This window comes from Tachypleus tridentatus, chromosome 9 (genome assembly GCF_004210375.1).
Source record: "Tachypleus tridentatus isolate NWPU-2018 chromosome 9, ASM421037v1, whole genome shotgun sequence".
Taxonomy (NCBI): domain Eukaryota; kingdom Metazoa; phylum Arthropoda; class Merostomata; order Xiphosura; family Limulidae; genus Tachypleus; species Tachypleus tridentatus.
In genome coordinates, this window is record NC_134833.1 from 45746542 (window position 1) to 45764032 (window position 17491).

Below are 17491 nucleotides of genomic sequence, written 5' to 3' on the forward strand. Positions count from 1 at the left end.
TATTCTCAATGATCCTCAGAAAATCAAAGCTTTGATAAAAGTTTTCTCAAAACTATTTACGTAGTTTGTATCACACAATGTTTCAAGTGTCTTCAGTGCCAAATGATAATTTGTGTTGATTAGAAGCCGTCCTAGTAAAATCACCTTTGTGGAATGAGAATCTTGTGCCATTTAAAAATAGTACTAATTGTAACTTTGTATTTCTTTCAGATTCCATTACATGCAGTTTTATCCGAATATAAACTGCTCAAAAAAATTAAAGAAAGAAGTATCTTTTCCTATATAATTTATCTCAGTGTTTCAAATGTGATAATATTTTTTATTTTTTTAGGTAACTTGCCTCATTTCAGTTCCATCTGTATCCATTTTTTAATGTGTGATGAACGGTAAAACGAGGAGAAGTAAAATATTTAAAAATGACCAATATCACCAAAACTGATATCCCACATGAAACAATACTTTAAACAGTTTACATGCACTTATTCAAGAAATGTTTGAAACATTCAATATCTAGTGTGACCTCCACGGGTTGTGACACACTCCTGACACCGATTTGGCACACTTTGATTCAGTCTATCAATGTTATCTTGGGATATGGCAGCCCACTAATCTACCAAGGCTTGTCAGAGTTCCTGTACATTCTGAGGAGGGTGCTGGCGTTCACTAACATGCCTTGACAACTTATCTCAACAATGTTCAATCAGATTTAAATCTGAAGATTTGGCAGGCCATTCAAAAGTCTCTATTCCTTCCTCGTTAAGGAAGTCCATACACAGTTTGTCAATGTGAACTCATTCGTTAACCTGCATGAAAATACCCATCGCCACTAGTACCGGCAAAAGGCCTCACAATGGGTTCCAGAATTTCGTTTATATATCGTTGTGCATTCAGAGCACCCCTGCCAAGTATGAGTAAGTCTGTGCAGCCACCCAAGAATATGCCTGCCCAGTCCTTCACAGAACCTCCTCCGTAAGTGTCAACTTGTACAGTGTTACAGGTGGAAAATCACTCTCCTCAGCATCTCCACACTCTTGCATGTTCATCATCATGAGACACAGTGAACCTGCTCTTGTCTGTCCACAGCATGGTGGTCTACTGATGAAGTTCCCAGTCCAGGTGCTGACAAGTAAACTCCAACCTGGCTGCACGGTGTGGCACTACCAGAATAATGCCTCTTGCAGGCTGTCTGGCCCTAAGGTGTTCATTGTGCAGATGATTATGAACTGTTTGGGTCAACACATGGGTTCCAGTGGAATTATGAAGGTCATTTTGCAGGGACCAAGCCACAGCTAATCTGTCCTGCAGAGCAGTAGTCACGGTGTAGTGGTCCTTTCTGGCTGTTGTGCAGTGATGACAGCCTTGACCTGGTCTTCTGCCATGAGAATTCATCTCCTGGTAGCATTGCCAAAGTTGATTGCACAACGATGCGTTGTGCCACCCTCCTTTGGGTCTGGCCATCCTTCAGCATCTGGACCATCCTGGCCACCTTGCTCTCTGTCAGATGGTGCCTGACTGCTTGGGTTCACAAGATGAAGGTACACACTGACAAAACGAGCCACAAAACATCCATGTAGGTGTTTGTTTTGAGAATTTTTGAGGAATGCATAGTTTCACAAAACAGTCTTATATAAGGTACTTTGAGTTGTATTCTCCTTCAGTGATTCAGTGAGGTGAGTTTCATTTGAGTTGCTTCAAACTTCACTCAAAAGCTTAAAAAATACACTTGTAGAGGAATGGATATGTTTTTCATATATAAATTTCGTTATGACAAAAATATACTGAAATACATACTTGTTCCTTTAATTTTTGAGCAATATATAACAATGTTCTTTGGCTTACTGTTTAATTAATGATATAATCCTTTGAATGTATTTTCACGTATGAGTGTTAAATCCCAATTGTAAACCAATTCAAATCCTGTGCATAGTGATAAAGTATTGTATAAAGGAGATGAGTGTCCATACACTGGATCAGATCAACATGAGATTGAAACTGCTACAAGAAATATTGTAGTTATCACGAAGCAGACACAAGAAACTTTCAAGATTTGAATTGTCCCGGTTTTTTTTATTCAAACTACGGCTGTATTTGCCCCAAAGTTGAGAAGTAACTGAAAGTTTTGTGGATCATAAAAAAAATATCGATTTTCATGGGAATTTCCCTGAATCATCATGTGGGTTTGGACCTAATAATAGAACTTGCAATTTTGTTCACAAGCAATACTTTTGTGTTCAGTGAACTGTATTTTGAGAAAGTATGTGCCAATGCTATTTTGAATTCTTCATAGATTCCATTCAATTCTAAATTTGTGTCTAATACACTTTGATATGTTTTATGTGTTTTATATACGAGCTATAGGAAGATATGTTGTTCTTGCTAACCAGACCAAGTTGTGCATCATGCTACTAAAATGTTCTGTCATATTGTATACTTTCAATTGTTATTTTTTTTCAATATAGTTGACAGTCACTTATTACTTAGCACTTGCTATTTGATAAAAAAATAAGTAATACAACACTTGGGTTGAGTTATTGGTTTGTTTGTTTATTTTTTAATTTCAGGCAAAGCTACTCGAGGGCTATCTGCGCTAGCCATTCCTAGTTTAGCAGTATAAGACTAGAGGGAAGGCAGTTAGTCATCACCACCTACCGCGAACTCTTGGACTACTCTTTTGCTAACGAATAATGGGATTGACCATAACATTATAAAGCCCCATGGCTGAAAGGGCGAGCATGTTTGGTGCAACCGGGATTCGAACCCGTGACCCTCAAATTACGAGTCAAATGCCTTAACACACTTGGCCATGCCGGACCAGGTTGAGTTATTGGATCAGAATACATCACACAAGACAATAGGATACAATTAGGTACAAACAAAAACTATATTATCTACCTTGAAAACAGCCAGTCTCTCACTAGCTTCTTGTGATGAGATACCATATTCCATAGGACCAGTCTAAAAAGTAAAGATGCCATTTAATTATTTATGATTGCAAAAAAAATCCAACAGAAAACTTTTTGAGAACACTGGTTACAAAACATTTACTTCTGAGATTTCTGAAATATTAAAATATAATAAAATAAATATTTTCTGTGGAATACAATGTAAAAACAAGTACAAAGATTCTTTGATAAATTGTTTATATAGAGTATTCATGATGAAGAAAAGAAAAATAAGTTTGCTTTCAGATACTAAATAACAAATGTTAAGATTCACTACATTTTATACATATTAAACTCTGATTCGAAATTTCTCTTGATGTTATATTAAGGATTAAATCTAAAAGTTTTCTAGTTACATTTTAAAAAGCATACAAATATTTCTGTAAAGTAATAATAAATGCAAAATTGTCATAAACATTTCATATTTAATGTTAAAATTAATTAATGTAGCAGTGTAGAATGCATCAGTAAAATGACAGGTGAGGGTTTTCTAACTGACTTCTTCTCACATAGCTAAAACTGCATTACTGCTGAAACATATTTCAGTAACTATCCATGAAATACTTTATTCATTATAATTAGAGGCAATTACATCCCAGTCACTCTGTTGTAAAATTTAGATATTTGTATGTATTCTTCTGAGACGAATCCAATGTAACTCAAATTAAAAAAACAAATGGATACTATAAACAATATTCATGCAACTGCATACTTTTTCATACTCTTCCTCATACTTTTTGACACTCTGCTCGAATACCTCCACTGTCTCTATCAGTTCTTTCCTAAATTTGGGCTGAATTTCATTCAGCTTGTTTTGGACCAAAATCTATTAAACAGACAAAGGTTAAAAATAAATTTGTCATCTTAATTAAAAATGAAAGAGAATTGATTATGAATTTATTTGAAGCTTATTTATACTTTGTTTAATTACATCATGCAATCCAAAAGTTAACATTTTCTTAAACCGAAAATGTATTTCCAATGATATTTACCTATGCTGATATTATTGATATTCTATGAAATCAGATTTGCCTATCTAAGCATTGGTCTCACATGCTCCAGTCTTTTATACCTCACTTAAATGCCCTTAGCAGTATCTACCTTGCAAATTCATCTTCACTCCTCATTCAAGTAGGCAAGGAGTATTCCACTTGCCCATAAAATTATGGATAGGACACGGAACCTGTGCTTAACCAAGCACCTCGGATGAGAGTACTTGATGTTTAGAATTATGAAGAAACAGTGTACCACCTTTCATGAACAATATACAAAACCGATTTTGATCAAAAATAAGGGCCACACACACCTCTAGAAGATAGTGTAGTGTCAAATCTGAACCAGAATTATGAGTAGGTTCCAACAGAGGCTGGTGGCACTCCTTCTGACACCTGAGAAAAATATTCAGGGACAAGGGTAGAGGGTTCCAAAATTCAAACTCTTCTTCATGAGTGGAGAAACATACTTGAACACTCTGGAGAAAAAGGCCTCTGTCTATCATCCCTGTGACTGGAAACTGGGTGTGGTAAGGACTCAATAGTTCCACTAATAGAATCTGGGAAGGTGATGCACACTGGGGAGCCTGAGAAACAGTGTAATAGGTGAACCAAATTCACACTTTTTAAAAGCAAACTTACCCCAAGTTATTCACTCCAGTGATCAATAAGAGAAGGCAAAATCTCTTTTAGCTTTACTCATGACAGTCCATGAGTGGCAGACCATGGTAATACGATAATATCATCTCTTAAGTACCTAAATGGTCTTACAGAACACCTCATTTCCACAGATCCTGTTATAACAATCAGTAAAAATAATCAAATTGGTTGCTAGTATGGAACTGAATTGCAGAAAGCACACCTATTTGGGCAACAAAATGGGATCCAGTGAAAGCAAGATGTAAGGGTCCCTGGAAAATAAAAAGACAAGTCTGTGAAAAAGTACGTTCTTCTTCTTATAATCCAGATGATTTTGTTGAAAACACCCATGGGATAGGGGAAACTCATCGACCATATAAAGAATATGAAAGAAAAGCACTGGGAGATGTCTAAGTACTGGCCTGTAAAATGTCTTCCAATGGATAAATGAAATGGACAGCAAAATACAAATGAGCTGAATCTGATGAGATTCAACTTAAAACATACTTCACTGGTAAATATCAAAATATCCAAAATGATTATTTGGAAATCCACTTCTAAGGAAACTGAAGAATTCCCATGAACATGCAGTCAAGTCAATCACCATAAAAGAAGGTAATGTGGGTCAGATAACATTTCTAGGCTTAACAAGACAAACAAATTATCAGATTACAATAAACTACAAAGGTGAGAAATATATGGCAAAAGAATTGCAGAGGTAGATACATTAACTTCCTTAGTTACAAGAATCAGAAAAGGAAAGATATTACCAGGATACAGCAGGACGTAACAGAAGAGAGAAAGTATAACAAACATGCCAACAACTCCAACTTATTACATTAATATATCAGCAGCCAAAAATATATATACTTTCAGCAGGAGGCAGAAAGCCAAGGTAAACAAACAGACACAAGAATGAAGAAGGTCCATCTATCCTATCATGTAATAAAACAGTAAATATCCCGTTCTGACCAGAAAAAGTAGGAAGGAGGAGAAACTAATAGTCCTAATCCTTCCACTAACAATGGAGGTGTAGACTCAAAGTGGATAAAGAAAAGCCCCAAACTCTTAGAAATCCAAATGATTAACTGAAAAAAAAAAAAAAAGGAGATGGATTCAAATCAGAATTGTGAGAAGCTGACTCAGTAAAGAAAATTGTAAGAAAACACAATCCAAATTATAACCAGAATCAACAAAAAAGACAACTTTAGAAGCTCTAGGATAAAATACTCCAGACCAAACGACTTTCTCCATATTTCTTTGGATAAAAACATGGACAATCCCACTGAAAGTGACCTCCAAACTGTAGAAAGGTGACAGATAATGAAGAGTAGGGGAGATTGGATAAGCTGCCTTGCTGACAACAGTAACATGAGAATTCATAACACAAATATCACATTACATTTGATTTTGTTTTTCTTAAATTATAACTATACTGAAATGCACAAGAAAAACTGCAATCCATAATGAGAAAACATGTAGACACTTTGTCAGAGAAACTGCGACCCATGCTTTGTTGAGAAATAGTGATTATATTATCTAAGTGAGGTACTTACATACAGTATTAGGACAAAGGGTGCATTGACAAGGCTGGAGAAATGTGCAATTTAGATATTGTCAAGAGCATTTAAGAAGGGGAAAAAAAGAGTGGAGCATGCAAAACCAATGCTTAGACAGGCAAAGCTGATGTTAAAGAATAACTATATTGTCAGTAGATGGTATGTTTTGGAATTTATGCATATAATATCATATGTAAAATATAGTAATAAATTTAACAAAACTAGTTACATAACTAACAATAAAGTATATTGTTAAAGAGCAACTAAAGCAAAAATCCCTTTTTCTTTTTGTATGTTTAAAAAGTAGTTAAAATATATCCAAGACTGGTCCTAAAGCATATATCTTAAACTGTTTCCAATGTGTATACATGCATTTTGCCAAACTTCCAAATAAAACATTTAAAAGTCATGTAACTTAAACAATAAAGTAATGAATTAGCTTTTATTTCTCTTAGTATTTGATTTTTTCAACAACACATGACATTAAAACATTTTAACACCCTGTATTTGTAAGTATTTATAATAGAGAAGACTTACTGAGTGAGAACGTAATTTAAGAAAAGAGTATCTCAAGGTGTCAACCTGTTCTGCTTCTTCCTTGCTAAAAGGCAGATTAAATTTACTCAGCATTGAGTAAGCTTCCTAAAAATATTAACACAAGATGTTATAAATTCTTGCAAGGTTAATAAATGCTTCAAAACTTTGACACCAGATTTACTTAAGAGAAGAAATTTTATTTTGATAAAGATCACAGTAGCTTAGTTCTACCTTAATGATTTTACAATCAATATAATAGATTTTTGGATGTGAAAATTTACCCTGGTCTAATATTGCAGGTAGTTTACTAACTTAGTATTTTGTACATATGCTACTGTACAGAGCACAATAGATACTACATAAAGATAGCAAGTGAGTTATATTAGAAATATATGACAAAATTATTGAAATTGCTGAATACTGAGATAAACTAATTTCGTCAAAGGTTATGACTTTGATAACCTAAAACACAGGGTAAAAAACGGTAAAACAACTTGTCTTATGATGTTACAAAATTTATTACTACTTGCATATCATACTTGTTAAACCTTGCTATAAGCCATGTTTATTTTCTCAAATGGAGGGAGAAGACAAATTAATTTTTTTAAATTTCATAAATGCATTAAAAAAAATCAAATTATTGTATTGGTATAAATAAAACCACTGTAGTTTATCTGGCTATCTGGATAAGATATATGTAGGTTAAAAAAAAATTATTTCTGTTCAGAGCAACAACTTATTTGACAAAATTCGTAATTTCCAGTCATATATGTTTTCCATCAAACCAACTGCAAACAACTTTCAGATTTATGTGGTTTGAAAAATGATCTTTCTATGAACATATACTTTATAGTAGTAAGCATGAACAGAAAAGAGATTTTAAAAGAACTGAGTAATGGGAGGAGTTACCCTTGTAGGTTTGAAATATATATTTCTATCTCAGCAAATCTAAAATATAGGAGATTATTATTTTGTACCCAAGCTTGTAAGTATCTGAGTTTGCATTTATGATTCATTAACCACTATACACATTCTACTGTAGGTGTAATAAAATACAAACTAATCACTATGACAAAAAGTCATGCCATATGACACACAAAAATCATATTTGATGTTTTTTAAATTTTCTTTCAGATTAAGAAATTAAAACATATATAATACTAAAATATGAGTTATACTTACAATGATAACAAAATTCTTAAATTTTAAAAAATAACTAAAATGTCATGATATGCACCCTTTAACCTGTTTCTTGAAAGAGTTAAGCAAGGATGAGAGATAAACAAATTCTTGTTTGAACATTGTAATGCAGCAGTTCATAAGTGAATCTGATGGAATAGATGCAATTTTATGAATACACTGCACAACAAGTTTTTTGAAAAATTTTGCTTCCTGAAAAGTACCTGACAGGTACCTGGTGGGTATGCACAAAAATAGTTTTGGTTTTGCTTCATCACGTAGGAACTCTGAGAAATAGATAGTTAACTGTTTACCAGCAATAACATATTTAATTGCGTTTATGTGTGTAATACGCTATTAAGTTCAACATAATTAAAAGTGTTTTGCACCTGATTTTCGTTTGTATTCAATGTCCGGTGCATCGCATTGCAGTGTCCAACAGTAGTCAGCAAGCATTGACGGATTCCAGTTGCCCTTATATCGTTTTTCCATTGTTGCAATGTCCTGGTGAAACCTTTCACTGTGTTTGTCACTGACATCACCGATATTTGCGGAGAAGAAGTCCAAGGGTGAGTGGAGGAAATGAATCTTGAGTGACATGTTGCACTTCATTGCTTTGAGAAGTTTATCTACCAGCTGAATGTAATGTAGGGCTCTGTAATTGCTAAGAAAATTGTCAACAACATCTTTGAAGGCTTTCCAGGCAATCTTTTCCGGTCCAACTAACAGATCTTCGAACCACTTGTCACTCATAACAGGTCTGATCTGAGGGCCAACAGAAATGCCCTGTTTGATCTTGGCCTTAGTTATTCTTGGGAACATATACTATGTGTTAAGACAAACTATCAAGACTAGAGTGGTTGAGCAGAGAACTCACACAATCAAGAAAACCAAACATGGATAAATGCTGAAGATGGGCATAATAACTAAGACTTGTATTCTAGATAACCCTAAACATTTGGGCATCCCTGTACTGCACATGTCACGAGACTTTACTTTGTTACATTCAAAATTAAATTGAGCAAATCTTATTATTAATGTATACCAAAGAAATTAGCATTAAAATTTACACTATATTTCAAAATCCTATATTATTTAAATTTTAATTCCTCTTTTACAAAACAAACCTTAGAAAAAATTCTTAAACTTCAGTTTGATGCACAAGATCACAAAATTTTAAATTTTCATCTCTGTAACTTAAATACTTCTTTCTACACACTATATTTCTATGTGCAGGCAAAAACTAGATTAACTGCTCTGTTTACAGATTCTTCCTTCAAGCTCTTTAGGACACTTTGGAGAAAAATAAATACACTTGTTTGGACCTCTTGGCAAATACCACATCCACTCTCTGCACATACAGTTGTAATTTCTCAGTTAATTATATTAGTTTGTTCAAAAAAATAAAAGCAGATTTAAAATTTTAACTTTAATAAAAAATAAAAACTTCAAAAGCACTGTCGTGAATCTACACACTTTTGCCAATGAGAAACAAAATTATTTATGCTATGACAATAAAACCTAGAACTTAAAAATTCTTTAAACCATTCTCTGCTACATTCTCTGTTATTGAATATTTTGTCTTGTAAAAAGTTGTCCAACTGCTTGAAAAAGTGGTAGTCAGTGAGCAGTTGGACTGGAGAGTAAGGACAATGAGGCAATGTTTCATAACCCAATTCACAGAGCTTCTGGAACGTCATTTGAGCAAAATGTGGCCATGCATTATCATGAAGCAAGATTGGTTCTCTTTCACTGACTAATGCTGGCATTTTTTTTATGCAACTTTCTATGCATTACTACCAATTCTTGACAGTAAACCTCCATTGTGATACTTTGGCCCTGGTTGAGTAAACTGTAATGGATAATAACCGTTGAAGACCACCATACAGTGACTATAATCTTCTGTTGGTGAAATTTTGGTTTTGGGAAGTGTTTTGGAAACTTTTCATGTTTGAGCCATTGCACTTTCTGTTGTTGTAAGGGATCCATTTTTTGTCGCAGATGACAATTCAATCAAGATATGGGACATTTCTGTTTCATAAAATCAGCATAAAACACAGTTGAAAATGTCAATTTTTTTGATTTTCACTAAGTTAGTGTGGAACCCACTTGTATGGCTTTCTCACTTTCTCAGTTTGCTCGAAATGGTCCAAAACTGTGAAAAAATGCCAACACCCAATTCTTGTGCCATTTCTCACACAATGTGGTGCAGGTTTCTTTCCACTAATACTGTTAATTGGTCATTTGTAACAGCAGAAGAATGTCCTTTGCCCTCCTTATCATCAAGACTCACATCTCCATAATGAAACTTTTGTAACCAATGCTGTACTGTACTTTTGGGGGTGGTTTCTTCACCCCATTCTCAGTTGATATTGTGAGCTGTTTTCGATGCATTATGACCAAGATTGGATTCATGAAAAAAAAAAAAAAAAAGATGCACAACATTTATTTTCCACCATCAATTGTAAAGGTCTGAAATAGTCAGCCCTTAAGTAGTCTTATGGAACATCTTTTTCTACAAAGTCTTTGGAAGCTTGATAAACTATATTGAATTAATAGTTGCTAATGCAAAATTCGTTTGATGAAAGCACACCTGTGAAACTGAGGTAAGAGACGCAGATAGGTAGCAATGGAAATAATTACCTTTCTGTATAATCTAACAGAATTGGTAAAAATAGCTACAGAAGTTGGCCAAAACCTTCAGATGAAGATAATGCCAGATCTTGCAGATAACCTGTGATAAATACTAGTCCACAAAATGTCCTCCAGTTAGCAATTCAAATGAGCTACTAGTAAAGAGAAATGTGACAAATCTGAAGTGACCACCCAGAGTGAAAAAATGCAGTCTAGTATCTCTAAACTGAGGAATATTGTGATATGATAAGCTAGTGAAAATAATTTATCATCCTTGTTATGGAAAATAAGTTTAAGAATGTAGGTAAAATATCTGAAATAAATTTTCAGATAAAAAAAATGTTAGTATCAGAAATTCTAATTATCTCTCCCCATAAAAGATAGCCAGAATCCTGCAATTATAGCATTGTAAGAGATAATGTAGATAAAAAATTAAAAGGTATGTTCTTTCTGAAATTATAACATAAAAGAGGGAAGAATCATGGAATGTGTCACTAACTAGTGGAAGAAACATAGTGGGGTACCATTTAATGAGAACCAACTTCTTCTCGTGCAAGGGATTGAATACTATTTGTCTAACAAAAACAGTAAAGAGCTTCCTACATAGTGCTGAAGTGTCACATAAATGGTTTGAAAGAAAAATTGCTCAACAGGCCATTATATCTCAGGCAGTTGGCTTAGTGTAAATTTGTAGTGTGGCTAGAACAATATAGCCTTGCTTTACAACATATGAGAAGTACTTAATAGAACTATTACTAACACAACCAAGTGGAAGGAGGAATTATCATCACAAACTTGAATCCTGAAATAAACATGAGATCCATTCATCTGATAAAACCATTAAGAACGGTTTGTTTTATTGTGTAGTTGATAGCCTGTATTATGCTTCCAGTTTAAAACTTAAACAATATAAGGGTGTATTCACTTGGTCACATACCATTACGATTAAGTTGACACAAGAGGAACCTCCCTATGTTGATCTTTCCAAAACAATCTTGTCAAAAATCCCAACTAGACATTAAACCCCATCTGTTATCACCTGTTTGATGTGGACGTTTAAAGAAAGCAGTATACCCTGAGAGTAAGTTCTGGCCATACAGTATGTTCTATTGTCATCATATGTGTATGTATGTGTGTATACTGTGAGGACTGCAAAAGAAATTAACAATTACCATTCTTATAGCCGCTGCAAAGATTGGAGAATAATGACTGAGGGGAGACAAAAAAACCAGAGGTAGAAAATCTGTAATGTAATATCAATAGTGTGGCACAAAAGTATTGGGGATTATCCTTTTCATAGAAGCTCATCCAGGAAAGTCAACAGCTAGAAGTAAGAGAAGCTGTACATGATGAGAGGAAACATGTAAAGGTAAGGTGTAATTCCTCAGCTAAGAATAAACTACCAAAGTGAGAGGAAATAAATATCAAGAGGAAAGAGAGGCCCAAGGTAAGAAAAGATATCAATGCCTTAAAAGGTAACAGTATAAACAAGATAACAATGAGCTGTCCACACAAAACAAACGAGATAATCTGAATCCGAATGGTCATACAAAGAATGGTAAGGGATGATGTCAAAAGAAAACATCCAATTACTTTTCCAGGCAGCCCAAGCCTTTTTGAGAGAAAAGAAGTCAGAGAATGATATTAATCTGTCCCAGTGATAAAGAGTGCAAGAAGTACCTAAAACAAAAAAGTCAAAGTGCCATTTTTCACAAGTGAGAAGAAGAAAATATCTTAGGAGAAAGATATTAGAGAGAACAGGTACCCAACATTTTAAACAGAAGGACATGTAAAAGCTCTGAGAACTACAGAGTTCTGTTTGAGAAGAGGAATAAATTAAGGAAAGCAACTGATGAAAAAGACTCTGAACAAATCCATAAATACTGTAGAAAAATGAAACAGAAATTGAGTGAGTGGAAAATGAAAAGACATTCTACAAATGAATTGGAAGAAGTTAAAAAAAAGACTGACATACAGAAAGAAACTGGACAAATCCTAACTCAAAGCATCCACCAACAAAGCATAGTCTTGGAATCAAGAGAAAGAAAACCATATCACAGATTACTTTTTTCTTTTTTCAGAGCAAAGTCACACTGAGATATCATGCTGTGTCCACCACAGGGAACGAAAACTCTTGATTTTATCATTGTAAGTCTGTAAATGTACAGCTGTCACACCAGGAACACAAACTAACATTTTTGCAAACTTTTATTGTTTGATTAAAGGGAAATAAAAATAATTTGAAGTAAAAGTCTGACCTAAAATGTTTAAAATTTTGTGACCTTCTGTTTCATAACAGGGTAAACAAACGCAGTAAGCTACACTACAAATTGTAATTCAAGTTTAAAATAATAAGCACAAAAAGACAATAACTCTTAATGAAAAAAGCATACTGATGGACAGTTATGGTCTAATGATGCTCATATAATAGCATGGTGCAGTACATGTTAATGCATGTAATGATGGGAGCTTCATTTAAGACTTAACACACCTGCAAAACTGCTTTCAACCTTGGTGCAAATTAATAACCATCTATTCTGTATTGAGCCAAATATAATTTCTGAAAGTTTCTTTTACATCTATTTATATCATGTGCATGCCATCAGAAACCCTGTAACTGACAAAGCCAAGAGTTCAAAGAAATATGGTGTATAAATAGTTCAGAAAAATTTTTAATTCTTAGGTTAAGCAGAGCTTGTTAGAGTCACACACACATATGAAATATGGCAACTGAGGCCATTAGTGTTTGAGATTTGTTTCTTTATAATTAGCTAGTTATCTACTTATCTTCATTTTTCATCAAATTGACAAATAAATAAAAAGTTGCATATGTATATTATACAATTGCCAACCTTTTATTTTTTCATTCTGTAATTATTAGATAATAGAAGTATGAACATATATTTTAGAATAGTATGGTTTTGCATAAATAATAAATAAACTGTTTTGTAATTGAGCTTACAGAGAATAGTACAAATTACTTATCCATTGCATAATTGGCACTGTTTATATCTTTTGGCTGGATTTATAAAATAAACTAATAACATTAGTTAAAACTGAGTTAATTTCTAATTTAGGCTGTGGAAATAAAAGGATAACGTATAACAACAACATCTTTATGCTAAATGCATGATTATACCAAAAACGACTATCATGGCTACCTCTATTGGGTTCAACATCATATCAATCTTTATCTCATTCTCTCGTATTTCTTCCAAACATGTCATGGCATTCCTCACATCATCTAAGTCATTTATAGGGCGTGACAATTTTTTTGAACTTTCTGAAATGAACTCTACAATATCCATCATTTTGCGATGATAAATCATGTTCAAGTATTTTCCTAATAGCATCTTCCATTCTCTAGCTTCAACTGACAATGACAATTTAATGTCCTCTAAATTGGAAAAAGAAAAATTTTGAATTTAAAATATATTCATGATTTTTATTTGTATAAATGATTTTAACTAGGTATTTATTTACTTGGAAACATTTAGTGTTAAAAGTTCAAAATAATATATAAGCCTTACAATACCTGTAAATACTTCAACCACTTGTGTTGAAACTGACAGTGGTATGTCAGAAATAGTTAACTCTAAGTCCTCATAATATAGCATAAGAACTTTAATATCTGTCAAAAGGGGATCTTGAGCCATGAATTCCTAAAAATTGATAAGATGGAAAACATTATTTATGGCTAATTCATCAATAATGACACAAGTAATAAAGGAGGTATAACTGTCCATGCAATGATGTAAAACATTTAAACTGAATAGAAATATTAGAAGTGGTATTAAAAATTTCATGGTAAAAGTTTTTAAAATATCAGAAATATTATTTAAATGTTTGTTAGGTTTAAAGGCTAACTATGATATGGTTAAGTTTTACTATTCAGTAGTATGGCAACATAAACTTGATCAACCACATGAGCTCTTTATCAGCCTCTCTAAATCTATAAAATGAATAAGTATATTAAAATATTTTCAATCTGATGTCCACATGATGTGGAGAGGTTGAAGTGCACATGCCATGAACTTTTACAAAGTGGCATAAAAAATAGTGTTATGTATTATATTTCAGTTATTAACTTCTTATTTTATTTTACAATGCTAATTTAGTGATAGTTCATGACAAAGGAGAGTAAATCCAGATATAGTATACAAAGTTACTGAAAACAAATTACAGACATGCATCTCAGAGGTTCTAGAGGTTATGCAAATCCAACCAGTAAACTGTATGCTGGACAAAAGTACTTACTTTTATTCCTCACAGAAAGATCACCTTGAACTTCAACTGATCAATTTACAGACATATTTTGAATGCAGATAATACAGTAACACATCTGATTTTTTGTGTACAATAGACTTGTGTACTTTACTAAACGTTTGTCACATTTTATGTAACTACACATTATAAATCCGAATTGTAGTTAAAATTCCTTCTCTAATATGTTTTGGTCAATGCACAATTTATTAAAAAATATTTTTTGAAATTATTTAAATATGCATATATATACATTCCAATTATAAACATATTGCATTAGAAACTGCTCTTTAATTTACTTTTCTATTAATCTGTAAACCTTCTGAGTGATGAACATGTACACAATAAAGCTGGTATGTGCATGATTAGAGAGTAAAGAGGTAAATCTCCTACTTTCTGTTCAAAATCTCAGCCTATTTTCTCACAGTAAATCATTTAATTAAATAATATATCACAGTTTTAATTATTTCTAATATGCTTACTTATGATCAATATTTGTTTAGTGTTGTGGTTTGAGTTATTCAAAATTTTGAATGTAGATACTTGAGGACTACCTGCACTAGCCATCCCTAATTTAGTAGTAATACACTAGAAGACTTGTTTTGTTTTGAATTTCATGCAAAGCTACATTAGGGCTATCTGTGCTCGCTCTATCTAATTTAGCAGTGTAAGACTAGAGGGAAGGCAGCTAGTCAATATTATCTCTACCATTTTTTGGGCTATACCTTTACCAATGAATGATGATTGGCCATCACAATTATGCTAGGCTTGATATTATGAAAAACCAATTTCTTACTTTTTATGTTTGTTTGGTATGCTGGCATTGCAAACCAAACATTTATAAAACACTTCATATCACACATGAACATACTATTGTAAGCTATATTTTTAATGTTGTAATTTAAATGTTAGCTACATAAAAATATTGGCCTTAATGATAACAAACTGAATTGATAGACTAAAGGGAAAGCAGCTATTAAGCAACATCCACTATCAACTCTTAAGTTGCTCTATTCAAATTGTGGGATTTGACCATCTATCTCAAAATTCAATGTAGCCTCAAAGTATGAGACATAATTTTTTTTTTCTTTTTGCCACAATGGATCCACAGCCTGCCTGACATGCTAATTAATATCCCATGCCTGGCCTACAAATTTCAAGAAAAAGTATTGTGTCACAGTGTATTATTTTTTCTCTATAGTGGGCTACATGTAGAAGAAATGATGATGTATATAAATATTATCCCCACTGGTCTGAAAAATATAGTTTACTCATAGACATTTAGAAGGTTTCTTTAATCTGCAGTAAATCTGATTTTTTCTCCTATTCCTAGATTAATTGGGCAGACTTCTTATTAATGATATGTATGTAGTAATCTCAGCATTTTTCTTTTAATTGTCTGAAATGACTACCTTTAACTTTGAAAGATTTATTAGAATTTAGCATTGCAATAAAAAATTGCTAGCATCATGTATCAGTAAATCCTTCACATGTACATTACTGGTTCATTATTTTATAGATATTGTCAAAAGCCATATTTTCAGTGTTTTAATTTAGATGTTAGCTAGAGCGCATATAACATTAAGTTTAGGAAACTTCAACTCATGTTTAAACATGGGTATTTTAGTTATGCATATAATAAGTAGAGAGTCAAAGTTAATGTCAAAGTAAAGTACATCGTGAGAAGCTATTGAAATTTCACTTAGCAAATTATTTGAGTGTTAGAAAACTTATTCACTAAGTCATTGTAACTGTTATGCTGTTGACTCTCTTAACTTGTGTTTGGTCAATTTAACCAATCACGTTTAAAAGTCTTTACAGGATAAATATTTACAACTTTCAGTGTAGTGTGTGTATCTTCACAAAATTTGCCAGTCTTTTACATAAAAAAAATCACACTTTTTAGTGAAGTATTTTTAATAAATTAAAATAAATACTTGTTCACGAATATATTGAGTATCTGTTTAATAGTTGGTATGTAAAGTAATTTTCATGTTAAGTTTATAAATACTTTTTCATCCTGAAAATCTTAAATCTCCTTTGTGTAAAAACTTAAAACTTCCTAAACACATTTCAAACGAGTATCCCTGAAACATTTATTAAAAGGAACTAAAATGTCACTCAATATACCAGTTTACAAGTTATGTTTTCTAGATACTGCTTTTTGTGAAATGGAAATAAATTCTGTGGCACTGTTTGGTGTAAGTAAAAAGTAGTGACGTGGAAACAATTGGGTTAATCTTTCAAGAACTTTCCCTGACCTCCTGATAAAAACTATTGATTTCCCTGGAAGCCAGTATTTAAGTACACATAAAATAATATATATTTTTCCCAAAATGTCATTATATTAGTTAAAATGCTGTCAGTACTCTTGTTAAATTTACAGTGTTTATACATTTGTTTAGTATCTTGCATACCTTAATCTTTTCTTCTTTGTTACCCTTCCATAAAGTCTCATACTTGTCATATGTTTTTATTATATCCTTAACTTCTTTACGTGTAGAAGTAATTGCTGAATTTAACATCATTACAATTTTGGAAATATCCTTGTTTTCTGATATAAGTTTATAATAACTGGTATCTCCATAAGATGTTGAAACTACTTTCTTGGATCCATTTTCTATTATAAAGTAAAAAAAAAATTAATGGCATATTGTGGTTATACATTTCTATATTTAACATTAGAAATAAACAAAGTAGTCAAATATTTAATTTTTTCTCTGTTTCCTACCTCATTATGACCAGA

General features: G+C 32.6%; 1 protein-coding gene across 1 annotated transcript in view; it reads right to left on the minus strand.

Moving 5' to 3' along the window:
- Positions 1-13854, minus strand: part of LOC143225183 (dynein axonemal heavy chain 8-like) — a 224214-nt gene extending 210360 nt beyond the window's left edge. The window contains exons 1-4 of the mRNA XM_076454151.1: positions 13644-13854; positions 6670-6774; positions 3655-3768; positions 2893-2955 (exon numbers count right to left, since the gene is read on the minus strand). Coding sequence (XP_076310266.1) covers positions 2893-2955; positions 3655-3768; positions 6670-6774; positions 13644-13835 — 474 coding nt within the window. The 5' untranslated portion in view covers positions 13836-13854. The remainder of the gene's footprint in view (positions 1-2892; positions 2956-3654; positions 3769-6669; positions 6775-13643) is intronic.
- Positions 13855-17491: the final 3637 nt, after the last annotated feature.